Source organism: Seriola dumerili, unplaced genomic scaffold (genome assembly GCF_002260705.1).
Source record: "Seriola dumerili isolate Sdu_G_001 unplaced genomic scaffold, Sdu_1.0 BDQW01000538.1, whole genome shotgun sequence".
Classification (NCBI taxonomy): domain Eukaryota; kingdom Metazoa; phylum Chordata; class Actinopteri; order Carangiformes; family Carangidae; genus Seriola; species Seriola dumerili.
The window spans coordinates 578,469-599,653 of record NW_019174793.1 but is presented as its reverse complement, the minus strand read 5'-3'; the positions used below and the strand labels follow the sequence as shown (position 1 = coordinate 599,653).

The 21,185-nt window shown below is 41.4% G+C and overlaps 1 protein-coding gene across 1 annotated transcript in view; it reads right to left on the bottom strand.

Moving 5' to 3' along the window:
• The window catches only part of LOC111235868 (voltage-dependent T-type calcium channel subunit alpha-1I-like), a 177,885-nt gene that overhangs the window by 21,062 nt on the left and 135,638 nt on the right, over positions 1–21,185 (bottom strand). The window contains exons 25-31 of the mRNA XM_022764438.1: positions 19,293–19,485; positions 18,596–18,747; positions 15,819–15,928; positions 11,956–12,089; positions 8,401–8,471; positions 2,631–2,709; positions 1,601–1,722 (exon numbers count right to left, since the gene is read on the bottom strand). Of these exons, the coding sequence (XP_022620159.1) occupies positions 1,601–1,722; positions 2,631–2,709; positions 8,401–8,471; positions 11,956–12,089; positions 15,819–15,928; positions 18,596–18,747; positions 19,293–19,485 (861 nt within the window). The remainder of the gene's footprint in view (positions 1–1,600; positions 1,723–2,630; positions 2,710–8,400; positions 8,472–11,955; positions 12,090–15,818; positions 15,929–18,595; positions 18,748–19,292; positions 19,486–21,185) is intronic.

Genomic DNA, 21,185 nt, shown 5'->3' with positions numbered 1-21,185 from the left:
CCCATTTTTCATGAGTTGAAATAAAAGATCGAAGACGTTTTCTACAGATTCACTGTGACGAGATCCTGAGGCCCATCGTCGTGCCGTTCATCTGCCGCCATCGCCTCACGTCGCGGCATGATGTAGACAGTTCCTGGAAGCTTAAAACATCCCAGCTCTTGCATGACATGACACCCACTGAGCATGTTTGGGATGTCCCGGATCTGTGTGTGTACGACAGCACGTTCCACTTCCTGCCAATATCAAGCGACTTTGCAGAGTCGCTGAAGAGGAGTGGTCCGAAAATCAATAACATGATCAACTTTGTGTCGCAGTCCATGAGGTAAAATGGTGGTCACAGCAGATACCGACTCGTTTTCTGATCCAAAAATAAAAACGCACATCTGTAGCTCAAGTCACACAAATCAATGCCTAATAAATAATTCTATCAAAATAAAACAGTTAACTTTAAATAGGACTTTTATTGTGAACAGCCAAGTTTTATATCTTTAATTTTAATTCATGAAAAATGGGAGCAAAAACAAAAGTGTTGCATTTATATTTTTGTTCACGGTAAAGTCTTTGTTAGGTCGATACAATGTCAAAAAATTGTGAAAAACTTCAATCACAGTCTTTGTTTCCTCCAAAACCCCAAAGACATTTGATCCAACTTACGATGATCGAAAACAATTAAAAGCAGCAAATCATCACATTTGAGAAGCTGACTGACATGTCTTATAATATTGGGGGATTGGACGACTTTTATTGAATCATCCAGTTGATCAACCAGTTGGTAAATTCAACCCATTATTTCAGCATGAATGGAGAGTGATGAGTTTAGGATGAGTAATTTAGAATAAAAAGGTATAAACCAATATTAGTGTTTCGGTTTTTATAGGAACGATCTGATGAGTAATGTCTTTGTGTTTAACGGAAGAGAACTACTGAAGCGATTCGTAATGTCGTTTTTTATTGCAAATTGTCAAACTCTCACACTCCCGCTTTGCCGAAAGCTCCCGGCGTCCCGTAATCTGACGTCTGTCTTCTTCCCTTCTCACCCACAGCCAGCCGCTCGCTTCTAAGAGCCTAATCAGCGCTGATTAACTATCTGTCGGATATGGGCTGTGATGAAGTTTCGAGAGCTCAGGTGCTTTGGGTTTGATTGGAGAGTTGATTGAGGTGATAGATGAGAGTGACGCGGAGGATCAAATGGTCGTATATCGTCGGTGCAAATTTTTAATCTTTATTCGTCCTTGAAAGGTTTGGTTGAGTGCACGTTTACTTTTTCGACACTATTCCTCCGCTGAAGGACACACTCATTACTCACTCATTTCCCTCACTCAAACACCGTCCGCTCCTGAGATGTGATCTGAAGACCTTCAATTACAACCACATCCCAGCTTCTGCCTGAGCTGAGATAAGTGTAAAATATATTTCCGCTGCTCAAAAAGTAAAATAATATAGATCTATATTCTCTCAGTCAGAGCTGCTTTAGACTGCTCCCTTCCCTGGTTGACCCTCGCGCAAGAGAATTTGAGAATTTGCACAGAGCCCAAGTCCAAGGGAAAAATGTGAAGAGATAAGTCAAGATAAGTGTGATATGAAGACATTAAACCTTTACCTTCATGATGCCATTCCAGTTGTCCCCGGTAGAAACCTGGAAGAGCGTGAGGAAGGCCATTCCGAAGTTCTCAAATGTGGCGTGGCGGCTCATTCCCTCACAGGGGTAGTCGGCGTTACAGACTGAGAGGTGACATAATGAGGGGAGGAGAGGGAGAAGAGAGCGAAACCTCGGTTATGCCAAATTTCTACGTAGATTACCTGAGAGATCACAACTTTAAATTGGTGTCTTTGGTTAAAACAGTTGTGAAACAGTCTGCTTTTGTTGTGTCTGTTTCGTACTGCTTCCTTAGAAATGAATCAGATCTCGCAAAACAGGATTCACACTGAAGGCAAAAGAAACTGATTTGAAAGCTTTACCGGTGTAAACAGAACCACTATGCCTTCTTCAAGAGCAGGTGCACATTTGTCACTGGACAGTAGGTTGAGGACTCCACATTTATTGGATCCAAGAATGGGAAGAACCGTGTGTTTCAAAAGTCACATGGACTCACAACAGTTTTGGGAACATGTGATTCAGTTAAATTAGAAAATCGTGGTGCTGAGGACGAATCAAAACAAACCTGAATAAAGTCCCGGTAAACTTGACTAAGCCTAATGGATTCTGAGTCATTTTACTCCAGTGTTCATTACACATTGATTCTTTGGTTGGTTATAATTTCACACCACCTGAAGCACCTGCCCTTCCTTTATTCCCCCCCTACAGCAATAGAACTGGATAAACCTATCATCATATATCATTTACCTGACGGCAGGTTTCGTCCAGGAAGTACAAAACGGATTTTGACCATAAATCTTGAGCCAAGGTCAGTCAGTCAAACTTTTCATTCTGACTTTCCAAATTCAGACAGTTACAGTGGACATGATAAAAAACGTAAAAAATGAATAAAAAACTCAGACTCCGACACAGAAGCCTGGCATGGCAGAAGTCTAGCTACTGAACAAACACAATGCTGACAAGCCACACAGTGTTGTGATAATTAAAGCTCTTTAAAAAAGGATCACAACATCAAGCTGGCAGCAAATCTTACCCAGCTCTCCAAACAGCTCCACTCCCAGAGCAGCGTAGATGAAGAACAGCAACATGAAGAGCAGACCGAGGTTTCCCACCTGTCACACAAAGAGGAATTCACATTATATCAACACGGGTAACTCGCATACGTACATTGTTCTCAGCTGGACTCAATCAGGTGTACTTCTGCTGATTGGTATCTGCTGGGTTGGATTTTGTAAATACTACATCTGTTACACTCACTGTAAGTCACTTAAAGCGCCAGTTAAATTCTACTCAATTTTTGTGCAACTACCACATCTCACACTGGCTTGGGTCGGTTTCACAAAGATTTTTTTTTTTTTTAGATCTGATCCGTAGCGTTAAACCTGTCTTACTTGTTCTCATTGATTAGACGCTTTACCCCGAGGCTAACTCAGGCCTAAGACCAGTGTTACCATGGTAACAATCAATGACACCTGCGCTGACCAGTCGCATCCAACAACAACAAAAACATCAGAAAAAAACATGGCTCCTAATCTGTGATTTGCTAACAAATCAGATTTATTTTTTATTGTTAACACTCTTCGTTGAATTTCCCAAATGTGTAAAATGTCCATGTATCTTGAATTCTTAATTTTCTCCTGGGGTAAAAAAAACAAAAAAACAACTTCCTGACACCAGATTCCAGGTTCCCATTGGTTTATATTGTTTTTGAGCTGTTAACAGCATTTACTGAAGATCTAGTAGGAGACAAGATATTACAAACTACGGCTGCTAAATAATCTATGATGTGTCTGATCTTCTGTGAGAAGCATCTCTCTGTGTGCGTTCTCCACCCAGTCGGATGGACAACATCCTGAACAGAGAGCCTTTGCTTTTCATGAAATATGAAAACAGGCTTATTCTGCAGCTGCTGCTTGTGCATATTTGCGATGCTTGTTTGGTTCTGAATGTTTCTATTTAAGGCCCTAAAGGTCATGAAATTGAACAGGTACATAACAGGATCCTGCAAACATTTCATCACATCAGAAATAGTCTGAAAACAGCAAAACACAATTCCAAGCAACCACAACAAACCCCCACCCCCCTGCCTCAAATCAAGGATAATCACTCTATTACACAGTTTTGGGGAAAATTTCACTTGCTGACTTAACGGGGGTGAATCCATCTGTGCAGAGACTCAAAGCAGCTCACAGATAGCGATATGCAATGCAAATGGGTAAAGGACCCCCTGGGGTGCAATAGCAGGCACTAAGCAGAATACCATTAGCTAAGTCACCTCACAGGGAAGGCGACGGGGGGGCCTCTGAATATGTGACGGTAGAATTCCATTAGATGTGCAAATAAACTGAGAGAGTGGATTAGGGAAGAGGACGATGTAAAGGTTTTTATTGGAGGAGAGGGTGAAATAGGAAAGAAAGAGAGGTAATAATGAGGGAGCGAGGACTGGGAAAAATTTGGAGGGGTTAAAGCAAAGCCCGAGAACAGCTTTCTGTCTCTCCCCGCTCATGCGTGTTGATGTTTCCTGGTGACTATTAAAAGCTATACGACTCGCCCTGAGGCAGTGTGCGGCGCGTAACGTAAGCTCCAAGCGGCGTCTTCAGATCCCTGAAGCAGAGAGTGAAAGTACACCTGGAGGGATGAAAACGCTGCGCTATACCAAACACATTGCTGCATGGGTATGAAAGCGTTAGAGCTGGCAACTATGCAACAGAAGCTTGTGAGAAAAAGAAGTTTGAGCGGACTTTGATATTTATACCTTTTTTTTGGTTTCCATAGTGAACAAACCTGCACTGCTCTGCAAACCTTTAACACTGTTTACTGGGTGTGTTCTTTTCTGTATTTAGACTATAATAAAACCTCGACTCACAGTCACCTGTGTCATGCTGGGACACGTTTTTTTTTTTTTGTTGTTGTTGCATTTGTGTAGATAATTTGGTTCATAATGCAACACAAGTCAGACTGACACATGAAAGGTCATTGCAGCCCACTTCAAACTCCAGTGAAAGACCGGAGCCTTTAGATGGAGGGGGTTAAATGTTCTCAGGGAGAGTGACTTTTTTCCCAGATACAGAACAAGAGGAGCAGAAAAAGGATCCTCAGACTGTAGATGCTGAAACAAGCAACCAGATTAAGAACATACATTTTAAAGGTCCCATATTGTATAAAGGTAGATGTCCATGTCTTTTTTGATTATAAAGCAGGTCTAGGTTCTATATTAATACTGTAAACGTATCAAAGCGCTCCGTCCACAGACGAATGCACACAGCCTGTATTCAGAAACGGATGTATTATTCAAATTCTGTGGTTGGTTATTCTCTTCACATCCAGAAGCTGTAAACACAATGATGCTGTGCCTTTTTCTTTTATGCTCAGAAGACAAACTGTGGCTGAAACATCGGCTCGTGGAACAAGGTCTGTGCTGCTCTTTCATCATTGTGAAGTGCTCCTGGTTTCTTTGCAAGTTCATCCACTTGTAATAGCTTCACTTTGCACACTTCACTGCTTCTGGTTGGGGATGTAGCTAAGAGGGAAAAGTCAAGTGCTGATAAAATGTTAATTAAGTCAAACCTGATCCTCTTTTCCTTTTTTCCCTTGTTTTAAAAAATAAAACGTACAATGTTTCCTGAAGTCTCATTTCCCCACTAATCCAGCAGAATATGAAGTCTCCAAAAAACAAAGCTTGGGGTGAGGTTCTGCATTATAATGATGACTGAAGACATGGGAGACGATATGTGATGATATACAGTATGTATATATGTGAGACAGTACATTTTTTTGCAGAATAACATTAAGAGGAACCAACCAACAGCTCGTGATACTGGTTTGACTCGATACTTTGATCCTCACATTTTTTAAAAATCAGCAAAAAGATTTTGTTGTCATTAATTAATCACAGAAAAAAAACAAAACAACTTTTGTCACAGCTGGTAATTTACAGTCTTCTTTGATATCACATTATTCTATTTCATTTTGCCATGACATTCTGTCTTCACATCGGTACCTACCTGGATTAAACATTGTTTCCTATCGGCCTTGTGTTTGTGCGCCTCCAGCGACCCCCACCCCACCCCTTCCCCTCTATTAGCTTAATGTGTATATTGTTTGTGGTCTAAGCTTCCACCGCAAAAACAAGACCCAACAAAACCAATAAAATCTGTCCAAACGGAGAACAAGTTAAAGTGAATGGGAAAAGGCGACTATTGATCTGAGGTACGACTCAACTGAAGGAGGGGGCTTTCTGCGACTGTAATTTTACCTCAGTGTGTGAGACTGCGTTTATTGTGTCTTAATTTGTGTATCTGTGTGTCTCCGCGTGTGCACATGCTTTTCCCTACTCGAACATCAGGGAGACAAAACTCCTCCCAGAGGGCTCAGGCAGAGCATCGGTAATGCAGCAGAACCGAACAAAAAATAAAAATAAAAAATCAACTTCTGGCTGCACACAGAATCGTGCCATTACAAATGTCTTTAATAAAAAAAAAAGAAGCTGTTTTGAAGAGAGCGGCCAGTCCAGATCCATTAGTGTAGTTTTCTCTGGTTTTTTCACATTAAAAAAAAAGAAGAAGAAGATGTAAACCTTCATAACATAGCAACATAGCTTTAGCACCATTTGCAGTTAGATAGGACTTATTGTAATATCCAAAACAAACATCGTTATGTGATGTTTGTTTGTAGTTTTTGAAAACATCCAGAAACTATTCAATCTTTTTGTTCTTATTGCGGTCGGCCAATGCACATGTTTGTTGTCTGTGTGTGTGAAGATGAATGGTTTCTGTTCTCAGCCTCTGTACTGTGTGTTGCAGCTGGTCGCAGTGGCTTCCCGGGGGTCTAGTCGTCACAGTGAGGTTGCCAGGTAACCAGCAGAGACGCTGCACTGAAGTGCTGGGGCGAATGATTGTCACATAACTCCCTCTAAAAACATAAACAATAAACTGGCACAAAGAAATTATTTCTATATTTTTCATATTGACCAAGACCAAAGTGAATTATTATGAGTAAATCTATCATACTAACAAGTATCGACCGTATATCCAGAGTCTGATAAATCCTGCTTATCCCTCCGAGCCACAGAGCTCCGATGTCGTCCTAAAACTATTAAACACGTCGATGAATGACACAGTTGTTCCTTCATTATGTTAAACATGGGCATTATAGTTATTTTGAGTCGATCCCACACCCACACGCACACACGCACACATGCACACATGCACACACACATGCACACACACAGCCAGTCCTGCTGTTGTAAAAACCCTAAAGCACCAAATTCACAACTGAACATTTCTGTTTACTCCTGTTTGAGTAACATTAGCTAAGATCTACAGTTCCCCAGCTGTTTTAGGAAATAATCAAGCCTTATTAGAAATATTGAAGTATGGATTTGTGATTCATTTTCAGAGATGTACAGTACGTCTCCAGTAGGAAAGAATCGCTTGTTTTTGAGAGCCATAAACCGACGAGGTAAGTCAGACAGTACTGAGAGATAGACTGACAAGAGTTTTTGGTTTGCTCCACCATTTGCACATTTAAATGGCGTTGGGTATGAAATCTCTGGTAGGACAGACATGTTTAATTACAGACCATCACAGAGCCAGTTCTAATCCATTCAATCATTTATCAAACCAATAGTCCCCAAAGCTTTTCTATCATTTGTCTGACAAAAACCATCTCTGCCACTAACTGGTCTCTGTGTATAATCTGTCTTTGTCGTTGAACACAGTTGCTGCTCAGGACATGGCAAACACAGCTAATTAATAACTGAATGAAGGGAGGCAGATGAAGATAAAGTGAGGCTTAGACAGCGACAAAGCCACAGGTCATACTGACATGACGCAAGAGCGAGGAGGGAAACACGAGAAAACTGAAGGATGTGAATGTGAATGAAGGATGAACTTTTATCTAGTTTTAAGTCACATTTTCAGGATACACTCTTTACACCTTGGTCGTTTTCAACTATGTATTTTACCCAGATGGAGAAATTTTAGTCATCGGAGGTCTGGATCTTAAGTCATCAGAGAAAAAAAGCCAAGCAAATACTCCAAGACGTCGTGTGTGTGCTGAACTGCGTCGATGAATCGCCGATTTTTAAAGTGAAACTGCTTTATTCAGTGTTTCTACCGGATTTAATCCCCTGGTCTGTTTGTTGTGGAGAGGAGGAGACCACTGAGGACAGTTCACCTCCTCCTGAACCTCCTGAAGGACTGACACTGACGGAATCCAAACCAGGAGAAACTTACAGCACTGGTGGCGAAGAGGACTCCCATGATCCCGCACTATTTAAAACCTTCTCATAGATTATTCTATTTTTAAAATCCAGACATTTACTGAGTTCCTTAGAGAGTCATTAAATTAAACTTCCCTTGTTGTACAGCTCTTTTAAAATTCCACAATATTCCTCAAATTCCAGGACAGGCAAAACTTTAATATATATGTGTCCGAGCAAAGGTGAAAGAATAAAAAGTCTATTCGTCTACCGAGGGAGCGGGAGTTTTTAGCTGCTCGTCTCATTAACAAGTGGTGGGTATGAAAAATCTTACATTAACGCCACAAAGGTCTTTAATTTCCCCCCGAATGAGCGAGAGGAGCGGGGGGAAAGTTAGCGAGGTGTCGCAACACTGGGGGCAAAAACGTGGTCATAACCCGACTTCCTGAAAGTCCTAATTCTCAGGGAGCTCCTATCGCGGCCGTTTATCATTCCACAAATGTTAATTAACTCCTGTGTGTCCTTGTGATAAGCTCAGGGAGGGTGTCTGTGTGTGTGTGTGTGTGTGTGTGTGTGTGTGTGTGTGTGTGATGACACATACCTGAGGAAGAGCCTGGACCACTGTGTCTAGCAGAGCTCTCATCCCAGTTGCCATTTTCAACAACTTCAACACTGGAGAGAGAGATCACACACAACTATAATATCCACACAAACAGTGCATTTGTGTGTGTGTTTGTGTGTGTGTGTGTGTGTGTGTGTGTGATACTTTGGACATGTGCGTTTGGGTGATAAACAACAGACATCACCTACAGAGTGAGAGAAAGTGAAACAAAGGGCAGAAACACAAAAGAGACCACAGAGACAGAGAGGGGGGTGAAATCAAGATAGATAAGAAGTACGCAGAGGAAGAGGAGGAGAGAGAAAAAGAAAACAACCGATCGATAGTTGGAAGAGGTTTCCCGACTCTCCATTAGAGACCCTCCACAATTCTCATCGGTCCAATTTCTGGACGAACACGGCTGACGATGTGGCCGCTGGCGGAGGGAAAAAGCCACGGCTGTATTCGGCTGAGGAATGGCAACGGCCGCTCAGACAATAAAACCTCCTGGGAGGTGGACTTCTCTCAGGATGGGTAGATAGCAGGAGTGAGTGAGAGTGTGTGTGTGTGTGTGTGTGTGTGTGTGTGTGTGTGTGTGTGTGTGTGTGTGTGTGTGTGTGTGTGTGTGTGTGAGAGAGAGAGAGAGAGAGGGTGGATGTGGTGGTGGTGGATGGCTGCAGCAACTTTAAATCACTATCCAGTTCTAGCTGGAGATGAAGAACTTGTTACCTGTAGATATTTTCTTGATAAAATTGATGCCTTTTCCAAAGCAAAGCAAATTTTCTGGAACCTTTTGAGAAAAACTGAAGAAGCCTGGTTCCAGTGTTGGTTCGTGTTTGCATGTCATGTCACCCTCCTGCTACGGAGGGACAAACGATCCCTGTGATGTGTGCAGTACTGAATGTCCCCAAGTGGTCAAACGTGTCTGAAAACTCCTGCAGCATTCATTCACAATGAGAAAAAACTTTCTGTGATTTATAGTCGAGATGACAGTTATGTTTCCCATTTCCCAACTAGTCTGAAATTACATTAAAATATAAAGTGGTGTGGGCAAGTGAAAGATAAACAAACAAGAGAAATGAAGCTGGAACTTAACTTTTTGATCAATGTCTGAATGAGGTTTTATATTAAAGGAGAAAAACACTCAGCGCCTTTTTCTTATTTAGTAATTTTCAACCTTTGTTTTGCACCACTGCAGATCTTTTTCTAACTCTGATTCTTATTCTGCCTGAAAATGTCTCTCACTGTTCTGAATTGTAATCATCATAATTCAACGTGTCGTCATGGTTACTGAGATGCTGTGGCAACGCAAACATTTACACTCTAATGGAACTTATGGCACCTATGGTCCCTGGTCCTTAACAGCTGTTTACTTATCAGTCTAGAAGAAGCTTTGCAAGTTCAGCATCAAACTTCATTCCTTTACTCACCAAGAGCTGTCTCCAGTGACGGAAAACAAGCCTCTTATTTTGCTTCTATTTCTTTTCTTCTACTGAAGTTAGCATGCTAACCCGTTAGCCCCGGCCCGGTCGGACTGTCTCATCATGTTCTGATATTGAGTCACTGTAGCGTCCAGGCTGCCCTGAAGAAGTAGGGGGGCGTAAGTAAACAGCTGTTGATGCTAACACAGGCTATGTAGCAAAAGCAAAACTTACAAATATCTCCTTTTAAGTCTCTATACATGCCAACTGCTCCTTAAGCTAACTATCTACTTGAGCAACATTTATACCAAACACATAATAAATTACCATTTGCTAAGCTCCGCCCCTCCTAGTAACTGTTGCTACACGTGTCGAGCTTTCCTTTCTAGCGTAGCATACAGTATATGCAGTTCACGCTCATAACGGTGACAGATTTACCACTGTAAATGTGCAGTAATTTGTAAACTTATGAGACACGGAAGTAAAACAAAAAATCTAAATTATAGCCGACGTGTGTGGATTTGGGTAAATGCTAATGTTAAAACTCTGTGAGTTGAGTCCAGCTGACCTTTAAACAGTTCTAGCTGCTTCATTTAGAAGCAAAAAGCCTAAAAAAAAGTCTTGAATATACATATAAGATGCCAAAATACTGAGGCTAAAGCTAAATCTCTCTGTTTGTGTATTGCATAGTAGAGCTAGTAGGCCCCAGTATTAGGGAACAGCATTAGGCTATCAGATAAAAATGCAAAATAAAATGTTATTTTTTCAAACATAATGTTTTTTTACAGCTTACTACAGAGAAATCACACTGAAGCTAGACAGTGGTTGAATTTATGCTTTAGTGTTCATCTTTTTTATTGATTTACCAGAGATAAAGCTCTGAGGATGAAAAATAACAGATGCTAATGTTGGCTAATGTACCACCATCATGTAACGCAATGTAACCTGTCACCCACAATATAATGTAGTTAGCTAATGACATATTACATATTATTATATATCAATTATCGTACAGTGTGGGTGAGTAGAGAGATCAATATACATGGAGCTGTTGCTTTGAAAATATTCAACCAGTGTGGCTGAATCTCTTCTTCTGCTCAGAGTAGTTTTAAAATTCAGCTATGTGGATGATTGTGAGACACTTACATATTCTTTCCCACACTCACACCAGTTAGTTAACATTCAGATAGAGTGATAAAACAAAAAAAAAATGATGTGAGAAGAAGTCACTAGTAGCCCTCACACTTATCATCAAATACCCCTCTTGCTTGTTAATTACCACCGGCTGCTGTTTAATTGGCAGATTACCCATGGGTCCACTCGGCAGCCCCTGGGCGGTTTTATGGAGGGCAAAGGGCGACGGTACGAGGGCGCAGATTAAGTTAGATTGATGTAATTAGCCTTTATCCTCCTCTGTGTGAAGTTAAGAGGAATGGGTGCAGCCCAGAGAGCTGGTCCGAGGTGACGAGTTAGAGCCGTATTAAAAAGAGGAGCGTGAAAGACAGAAATGAAAAATCAGCTTTACCTTTGTTCAGGGAGTATTAAGATTACAACAGGACTGTAAAGGACTCACTCGTGTAGTAGGTTTGGAATTAAGTGAATTAGAGATATGCATAATGGGACTTGTATAGACACTAAATGCTGTTTCACATACGGCTTGAGGCTGATGACAGAGAAGTTATCACCGCTGAAAGAAAAAAAAACATAAGTTCTTTGGTTTTATCAATAAATAAAAAGTGAATAAATAAATAAAATCAGACATTACTCTAACCTTCACATTCCCTTAATCTCACAGTGTGTCTCTCAAGTGTTAAAGTGTTGAGTGAGTGAAAAAACAGTAAAGTACAAGCGGTTGGAACCAGTTAGTGAAAGAAAACATAATTTAACACGTTGTAAACCTGTGAAATTAGTGATGTGGGAATGTCTATTATTTTTAATTTATCATGACAACAAACTTAAACCACAACAACAACAACAACAACATAAAACATAAAACTATGGAAAAAGTGTGTTTTTAATCAAAACTTTGTTAAATACAGTCCTGGACATATCGGCAGTTGAGGTTAATAATCTTGGTTTGACAGCGCTCATTTGTCTGTGTGTGTGTGTGTGTGTGTGTGTGTGTGTGCGTGCATACCTCGTGCAATCCTGAGCACCCTCATGATCCTGATGATGGTTGGGTTGATGGGGAGGGAGGCGTTGATCTCAATCTCCTCCAGGGTGATGCCCATCACTGACAGCAGCACAATGGCCAGGTCCAACTGGTTCCACCTACACACACACACACACAAACACACACACAAACACACACAAAATGTTTTTTTAATCTATTATAATCCGTAGAATTTGGCCAAAGTACAAAGTATCTGAGGCATGAAAAGGAGAATCAGCATGAATTTGCTCGGTGTGTGGTTCAGGACTTCATGGCTGCACACGTCAGCGTCTGTGTTATGTTAATTTTCCAATGAATATTAATATTCCACATCAACTTTATGCGTAATTTGCATGATTCTCCCACAACTGACTTGGCAGAAGAATGGGTAACACCCCACCATTACCTGAAGGCCCGCTCCTGTCATGAATATTAATATTAATACTAGAAGAACACTTTCAATAGGCTACTATGCAAATGTTGCAGCTTCAGAAACATTACTTGCTTGTTGGCTTCTCTCTTGTCATTTTACAGCTGCATAGAAACCTGCATTTTGACTTGATGACAGATTATGTCACCTGATCCCCTGAGCCCATTCAAGAACGCCGAACACGGCCTCTCTGCTGTTGCTACTTTGAGTTCAACTTGTGGAGGTCAAAAGATTGATTTCCTGAGCGCTCCAGGAGATACCACCAGGGTTATAAAATTATGCAGCTGCAGTTAAATTCATTTGAATATTCGAATCAACATCAGACACGGGAATATTTGTGAACCTTGTGGCCAATAATGAACGTGTTCCGGTGGTAGAAGATATACTTCTATTCTAGCTGACATTTAGGCGTCCAAACAAGCTCTGCAATATCTTAGCAAATCAATTTCCAATATGATGATGAAAACATCCACTCACATCCTGAAAGGTGATAAAGTGTGCAAGGATGTACAATAAAGTGACTCACATTTCGTCATTCGATTCACTGTTCACTCTCTAAGAGACTTTCTTTTCTATTTTCTTTATAAATTCTTTGTGTTTTTGTTTGGCTTTGTGTTTTAACGTGAGCTTTATTATAATGTTTATGCACTCTGCCCCTTCAGCTACTTTTTTTTTTTTTACCAATTTTTCTCAGTTAATTTACAGAACAATACACTGCCAGACAGATGACCTCATACGTATTTCCAGTGACACAATTATAGCGACACAATTTAGTTACAGCAGCCCATCTCACTTAGTTAAACACTTGTGTATTGTGGAACACGAGTCCACCTTGGTACGACAGCTTCCTTATTCAGTTGCAGCCATTCGTTCCATCACACAGACCTGCTTCAGTTTCTAATTTAAAAAAAAAGAAAAGAGAGAAATAAAACCCCTGGCACTACACGCTGACCTTCATGAGACACTTACACTTTCAAAAACATTCTTACTAATGACATTCAATCAGCTGAGAGACCTACAACTTCCTGACAGGCTGCGGCATCCACACGCTCATCTTGTAAACTGTAAAATGACTGTATTTATACAGCAGTACTAGCAAGGCACTGGCCTGACCATCAGCTGCAACTGGGGGTTCAGTGTCTTGTTGGACAGGAGGTGCTGGGGGTCAGTGGAGATTAGTGGAGAAACCCTGCTCTACTGTCTGTATTACAGGTGTTCCAGGTATCTTTAAATTCTAAGCTCAGCAGTCTCCAAATGTGGCCTCGTAAAGTAGACTGACTGATTTCACCTGGCCCCCTGGGGCTGCACTGTGAGAGAGCAGGAGAGGAGAGGGAGAGAGGGAGAGAGGGAGAGAGGGAGAGAGAGAGAGAGAGAGAGAAAAACTGTCCAACTGTCAAAACCAGCCTCGGTCAAACCCCTCATCCAAGCCACAGTATCATGTCACCTCTTGGCAAGTAAGCACAGTAGTTTAAAAAGCAGTTACACTTTCTTAAACACACATTTCCCCATTTTTTTTTTTTTTCAATCTAGTGAAGTTTCTTTCACTTTTAACTCAATTTACTGCAAAATTGCTGCCTGGGGTATGTTCCTCCACAGTTAATGTATCTCGTCCTAGATAATATCTCAGTTCCAGAGCAGCAGAACTGGCACATATCGAGCTTACAGGGTGCAAACACACACACACACACACACACAACGGTGTTTCCTTATAAATCCAGGGCTTTCCAAAAAACATAGAATGGGAAAGGCTGGAAAAGATAAAGGGATAGAGAGAAAAAAACAGAAAAAACACAAAGGACAGACGGAATAATATGACTATGAATGAATCTGTTTACATAAAGAGAAATAGACAAAGAGGAAGAGACACAGAGACAGAAACAGCTAGACAGAAAGAGAACGATGAAATTAGCTCGGAAGAAATAATTTAGCAAAGAAAGGGGGGAGGTGGGGGAGGGGGGGGTCACCAACAGCAATTTCCTCCAGCAGATCCACAATTCTAAAAATGGATCGGAAGCTACAATAATAAAAATCTACATATTAGGGAATATCAAACAATATTCACCAACGCCATCGCAGCTGCTCCACAGGCCTGTACACGATGATTGTTGAGGTGTTGTGTGTAGTTGAAATCTACAATAATTAAGAAGAGTTTCTGCTCCTGCACAAGCCTCAGTGTGAGTCTTTTAGCCTATTCAGTCTAATGCACAGTGAAGACAGTGTTTATATGAGTTATCGTTAAAAAAACAATAATTCAACATATAGTTCTGAGTAACGTCATCACCACTTTGTTTGGGGACAGCATGGAGAGAAGACGTAGACAAATATGTAGGTGTAATCATTTACTTTAATCTTTTGGTGTTAAGATCTAAATGCTTTCGTAAACTTAAAATTTAAAGGTCCCATATTTTACACTTCTGTGTTTTATTTGAAACCAAAAACCATCTCAGTGTAGTTTTCATCTCCTCTCTCTGGCTTCTCTCGGGAGCTCTAGCAACAACAGGTCGGTTGTTGGATGGTTTGATGGTGGGTCCAGGTGGGCGGGGCTTGGGGAGTGGCTGAGAGCAGTGACTGCTTTTTTGTGACATCACAAAGTCACAGAAGTTCTGACGGACTGTGGACTGAGCGCTTTGATACTTTCACAGTATTAATATAGAACCTAGACCTGATCTATAATCAACAAAGACTTGGAAATCTCACTTTATAAAATGTAGGACCTTATATCCATCAAAGAATTTAAAAAGATATTCACATACCACACATCTGTATCAGCAAAAACATTATTCTAAAGCAGACGAAATGCTGCTGGGGTTATGCTTTTTATCAACACGATGAGAAAATATCTTCTGATGATGCATAATGTTCACTGGCAGAGTATTTCATTTGTTTTTCTACACTATCCACTTTTACAAGGCAATGACTGCTCGTAGCGACTGAAGCGTAATCACCACCACCGGCTGGATGTTGTAGTTTTGTCTTTTTGTCATTTGAATCTGTGATCTTGTTTTTTTTTCCCCCATCAACTCTCAGAACTTACGACCATATTATAACGTGACAGTTGTAACGTACATAAAATCTAGAACAAGAGTTCAGAATAATGTTTTCGGTCCACATCACAGCAAAAGGCTGAACCAATCCCACACATCGCAGGATTTCAGAGAATTGAAGTTTAAGGCTACACCTCACTATTATTTGGTATCGCAAATATTTTAACGGGCAACACAAGAATTATATCCTGATTAAGAGAGTTTATACACTCCCTGCTATCCCTAACCCTACTGTACTGATACTAATACTATGCTAAATGTGCAGGGGTTTTGTGAGGAGACAGTAAATACTGGCACAGACAACAGCAGCTTCGCATGCATCATAAACACAAATATATTCAGTCTCATTACAGCTTGGAGTGTCTCCTTAATACCTGTCCTTGAAGAAGCGTCGGAAGCCAAAGGCGACCAGTTTGAGAGAGGCCTCAATCACAAAGGTGGAGGTGAAGAAGTAGTTGCAGTACTTCAGTGCAGTCTCCAGAGACTGAGGGAGGAACAGGGGTTAAAGAGGGACAACGGTTAGAAAAGAAAAAAAAAGAAAAAAGGAGACAGCAGCAGGATCAGACAGTTAATTTCCTCTGTCTCTATCTCTGATCTTAGCTCTAATAAACTAATGAATCATCCTTTGTTGCACCACTTCTGTGTCCACACTAAGATACTGTAAATGGATTTGTTGTTCAACGTTTTTTTTTGTTTTTTTTTTTCCATGACAATAAAAGAACCTTTGTATCAGCTGAGAGAGGAAGAGAGAGAAAAAACAACCTCACAAGTCCGGATGAGAGTTGTTGTTGGGTGGATCTGTTTTGTCAATGTGAGAAAAGTATCTTGCCAATGAATCTCTTTTAATAGAAGAGAGCTTAATTGAGACAAACAACTAAATGATGTCAGACTCTGGGGAGGAACAGGGAACTTTTTTCTTCTTCCAAGACACTGGTATTAATGAGTCTGGTAGAGAAAGACTACATGAATCAAAAGCCTGTAATCTTCAATACACGTAATTGAACCTTATTATCATATCGCAGTCCAACTGTAGATTGATGCAAACTGCATGAGAAGCAGTATATGCTTCTACATTCAAATCAGTAGGTTTGTTTACTTTATACTGCACATTTTCTAAAGGGCTTTTGGTATTGGTAGTTCATTAATAAAATGTGATCCTTAGCAAAGGCTCTGCATCTTCAGAGAGTTGGATCTTTTACACACGTTCGTAATCAAAAGGTGAATCCATCTGAAGAGTCTTCACACAGCCTACTGATGCTGTACAGCCACAGTCACGCTGAAAGGAACTGTTTTGCATATTCACTATTTTGGCAGAACATTTCAATGAGAAGCCCGACACCACCCTCATGATAGTTTGTTTTCAAACCCCAGGACCCTACACGTGTTCATGCACATTGCATAAACAGTAGTTTTCATTAGGATGTGGGACGATTATTTCAGCACTTAGTCCACCAAGCGACCTCAGTGCCTCAGCAAACAGAAAATGATGTTTTGTCTTTAAAAAAATCACTAAAACATAGTTAATTTCAAAAATATATAACAACACTACTAAACACAAAAACACAGGAAGTGCAACGTCTGTGCAGCCTAAGAGCTGAAAACCAGGGCAGTTTGGTAGTGACTGATGAAAACTGGGACTTTTTACTGTCTTGACAGGAAACCGGGAAAATCCTGGACGAATCAGGACGTCTAGTCACTGTGTCATAGTTGGCGCACAAACACTAGAGTGGCATCAGTCTTCTTCTCGACATTCCCCAAAATATTCCTTTAATTTATCCCTATACTTTATCTAAAGAAGGTAAACTGAGACTTGAGTACTTATATATATACTGTATATATAATCAATATATTGATTCTTGTCATTACATTATTTATTTATTGTACTATGTTTGTTTTAATTGATGTTCTTTTTTAACAGGTATTTTTATCTACTTGACATCATTGTAAATAAAGGTTTTTGAGTTTAAATAAAGACATATTTATATAAGGAATGCTTTTTCAGGCAGAGCTGCTCCGGAGACAAAAATAATTGGCTGTCAAAATCCTCAATAAGTGAAGTCAAAGGCCAGTTCAGGGTTACTGCCCGGTTCAACGGGCGGCAGCAGCACGAACCTGCGTCACAGCATTTTATCCAGTTTTCCTCCTCTGTTGTTTTCAGTGCGCTTCAGTCTGGTGTTACGTAGGAATAAAAAGCTGCAGGTCTTTCACTCGGCTGTGTGGGCAGTACAGCTGCAGACGTCACTGGCAGCTCAAAACAGTAGTAGTTGGTAAAAGCCAAATGTTAGCAGACTGAGAAGCTAACGCTAACTGTGGAGCCGTGCGGGGGTCGCCTTCAGTGCAGCCGCTTAAGCTGCTAATACCCTGTACCTTCAGCACAGGCACATTGTTGTTTTAAGAGCAGTGAAAATTCGGTTGAACACTGAAGACACCGCAGCCTCCAGACAAAACAAGCAGCCTCAAGACAAAACAAGACATGTGCAGCCTGCACGAGGACACAGCCGCGGGTTAGAAATGTGACGGGGAACAGTGCCAATGTTGAAAATAAGAAAAAAAAAGAAAGAAAATCCTTCACTTGTTTGATTTTAGCGTCTTATTCCATTTCCTCCTGAATAAGAAATAATAAAGCGTGAAATAAGTTATAGATTATTCTATATCAGTGTGATGTGTTGTATTATTCAGCAGGGCGGCACGGAAAATGTAATTATACTCACCCTCAGTAACCCATAGCCTTAATAACTGTCCTTCATTTATTTGATAGCATCCATCTGAGATTTATCTAAGACGTTCTTAACACAAGCTGATTTTATTTCTGCCTCCTGAGCGTCTCTGCTTCTGAAAAACACTTTACATAACTAATACCCCCCCCCCCGATCTGCCAGAGCGCTTGTATTCCAGCACGTGGATGAATGTTTTTGGTTGTTGGCTGTTTTCTGCTGCTGATTCACAGCAGCAGGTTGGCAGGCTGCCTCTGGGAGTGCCCACTTAAAAAAAATAAAATAAAAAATAAAAAATAAAAAGTCCAGATGGTGCATCACCACCCACTCAGAAGCACTTAAACAAGTCTGCTGTGTCTTGTCTGTCTGTCTCACTCCAACACCCACACCCACACGCCCGCGACTGTCCTTCCAGCTCCGGCGAGAAGTGCGGTCACCTGTGGCTGGCTGTAGTGCTCCAGAGACATGGTGATGACGTTGATGCAGATGATGAAGGTGATGACCAGGTCCAGGTAGTGGCTGGTGCACAGAGTGTGGATGGCCAGGCGGGCGCGGCCGTAGGAGGCGTAGTAGGGCATCTTCTGGGCCTCTGGAGAGGGAGAAAGTTTAACAGGGAAAGAGGTGAAGAGAGAGGAAAACAAGGACAAGCAGGGATTTGAATGAGAGATATTGATGGATAAATGGTGAAGTGAAGAAACAGGAGTTTAGATGTGGAAGGGAAGGGAAGTAGGAGGAGATGAACGGGGAAACAAAAGCACAGACTCAAAAAAAAAAAGCAGACGAGACAGGAATAATAATGATATCTCTGCTCTGTGATTGCTCTCCTCTCTCCCTCCCAGGAGCTTTGGGTGTCCCATCTGTCCTCCTCCGTCCCATCGATCCTTATTCCCCTTGACTCGTCCCATCTATCCTCCTTATCACCCCCTCTTTCCTTCCTCCTCTCCCAACTTTCCATTTCTTCTTTCAATTCCCTAATTTTTCTTCCTAATCTTTGCATTTTTCATCTCTCCTTCCTGTGCCTCTAGGCATCTACCCCGCCTCACACACACTATTTATACTCCCCCTTTTTTTCCAAGCATTGTTCTCAGTTCTCCCACACTTTTTTACCCCACCCTCCTTCTCCGACTCTCTTACTTCTCCTCTTCTTCTCCATGCGGCGCTGGCGTTTCTCCTCGCGGCGCCTGGCCTCCTCCACCTCCTGGTGCTGCCGACACTTGTGGAAGTTCTCCACCACCACGCCCACGAACATATTGAGGACGAAGAAGCTGACGATCAGGAGGAAGGAGATGAAGTAGAGCAGCATCCACGGGTTGTTGTTGGTCACAGGCTGGAGGAAAGAAAAGACGGAGAGGAAGTTGGGGGGGGGGCAGACAAAAAGAGATGAGTGAGGAATAACTGGGGAAAAAAGTCAAGAGCAGGTGAAGTGAGGAAGATGAGAGGAAAGACTGGTGGGAGATATTCAGGAGAGAAGGTGAAGATACAAAGAGTGATGAGGCAGAGAGTTATTGTTATTGTGGAAAAGAGAAAAAAGTGGAGAGAAAATGTGTAAATAATTGGAAAGTCTGGACAGATAATGAACAAATAGAAAAAGATTTAAAATTAAAAATGAAAGGAAAGAGAGAAAATCCATGACGTCACCCATAGGTTTCTGAATAGCTGTTTTGAAGATCCACCATCGCCATCTTGGCAGACGCCTAACTCCGCCTCCCTCCGCCTCCCTCCGCCTCCCTCCGGCTAATCCAAAAATGGGCAAAAAATGTTGTGGCTGGAGCCGAGACAGTTTCATGAAGGAGGAAATTAGCTAAAGAGACAAAACTTTTTTTTCTTTTTTTTCTAACCAGGCTGTAAACATATTTGTTTCTGCTGTTAAGTTTGGCTTTTTAACACGGGAGTGTATGGAGATTGACTCGCTGTTGGCTTCATCTTTCAGCCACTTGTGTAAATCCAGTAACACACATAGGCAACATAAATGATGTGCGTTTGTGCATTTGGTTGTGTTGTGTGTATTCGCAGCGTATGTGTTGACGAATTGATGACGTTGAAGACGTTTTCTGAATTTGCACAGTATCGCTACGTACATGATCCACATGATGAAGTCGCTGTGTAGAAATCAGTTCCTGGATTATCTTGTAAAAAAAAATGTAGTGAGCAACAAGTGAGGGCCAGTCATCTACTTTGTCCCTTTTTTGAGATACGTTTGAAAATGACATATTAGCCTCTCACTATGGACAGTTCTCTAATTAAACCAAGACACTCCACCTCCGGTCCAGAAATCCTGGAGCTGCCACCAGTCAGTCCGACAGGCGGGATGACAGGGAAAGAAGAATAGAATATGAAGGAGAGGGAGACAATGTGAAGAAAAGATCAGGGTGATCAGGTTAGGAGCTAGTCATCGGAGGGAGTCATTACAAAACAAAAATCAAGTTGAGGTGAAAGAAAGCCGGAGATGAGAGGGAGATTTTCAATTTGGAAGAGTGTTGAGTGTTGAAAGCGCAGGGCGGAGTGCAAATAGGATTAGTCATTCAGTGCCATGAGCTGAGGTTTCTCCCTGAGGCGGGGGAAACTGAATCATCCAGAATAATGTCCTCTCCTTAATAGATTCCCTAATAGATTCTCAAATAAAATCAGCTCGTGAGGGAATCTGTTGACTTTGTAGCCACTAATTTGCAACGTGTCATCGGACTTTGACGTCACGTGTGTGAACGTGTCTGCACGGTGTGTGTGAGGTTAAAGGAAAGTTTACCGAAATTTTTAACTTCTCTGAACCGGTGGATTACACAGAGTGGGGATATACTATTAGAAGTATCAAGGTGACAAGACTGCATTTTGTTCAACCACTTTTTTTAAACCATAATCTGGGAGTAAATTGTCGATAACGATGGATGAAAATAGACCACCGGGCTCACATGCAAGTTCTTCTCTCAAGCCCCGCCTAAGGTGGTGACCTGACGGCAGCATATCTCTGTCCCACTTTAGTCTACAGGTCTTCCTAAGGATAAGGAGAGCGGATAGAGGCGATGCTGCTTT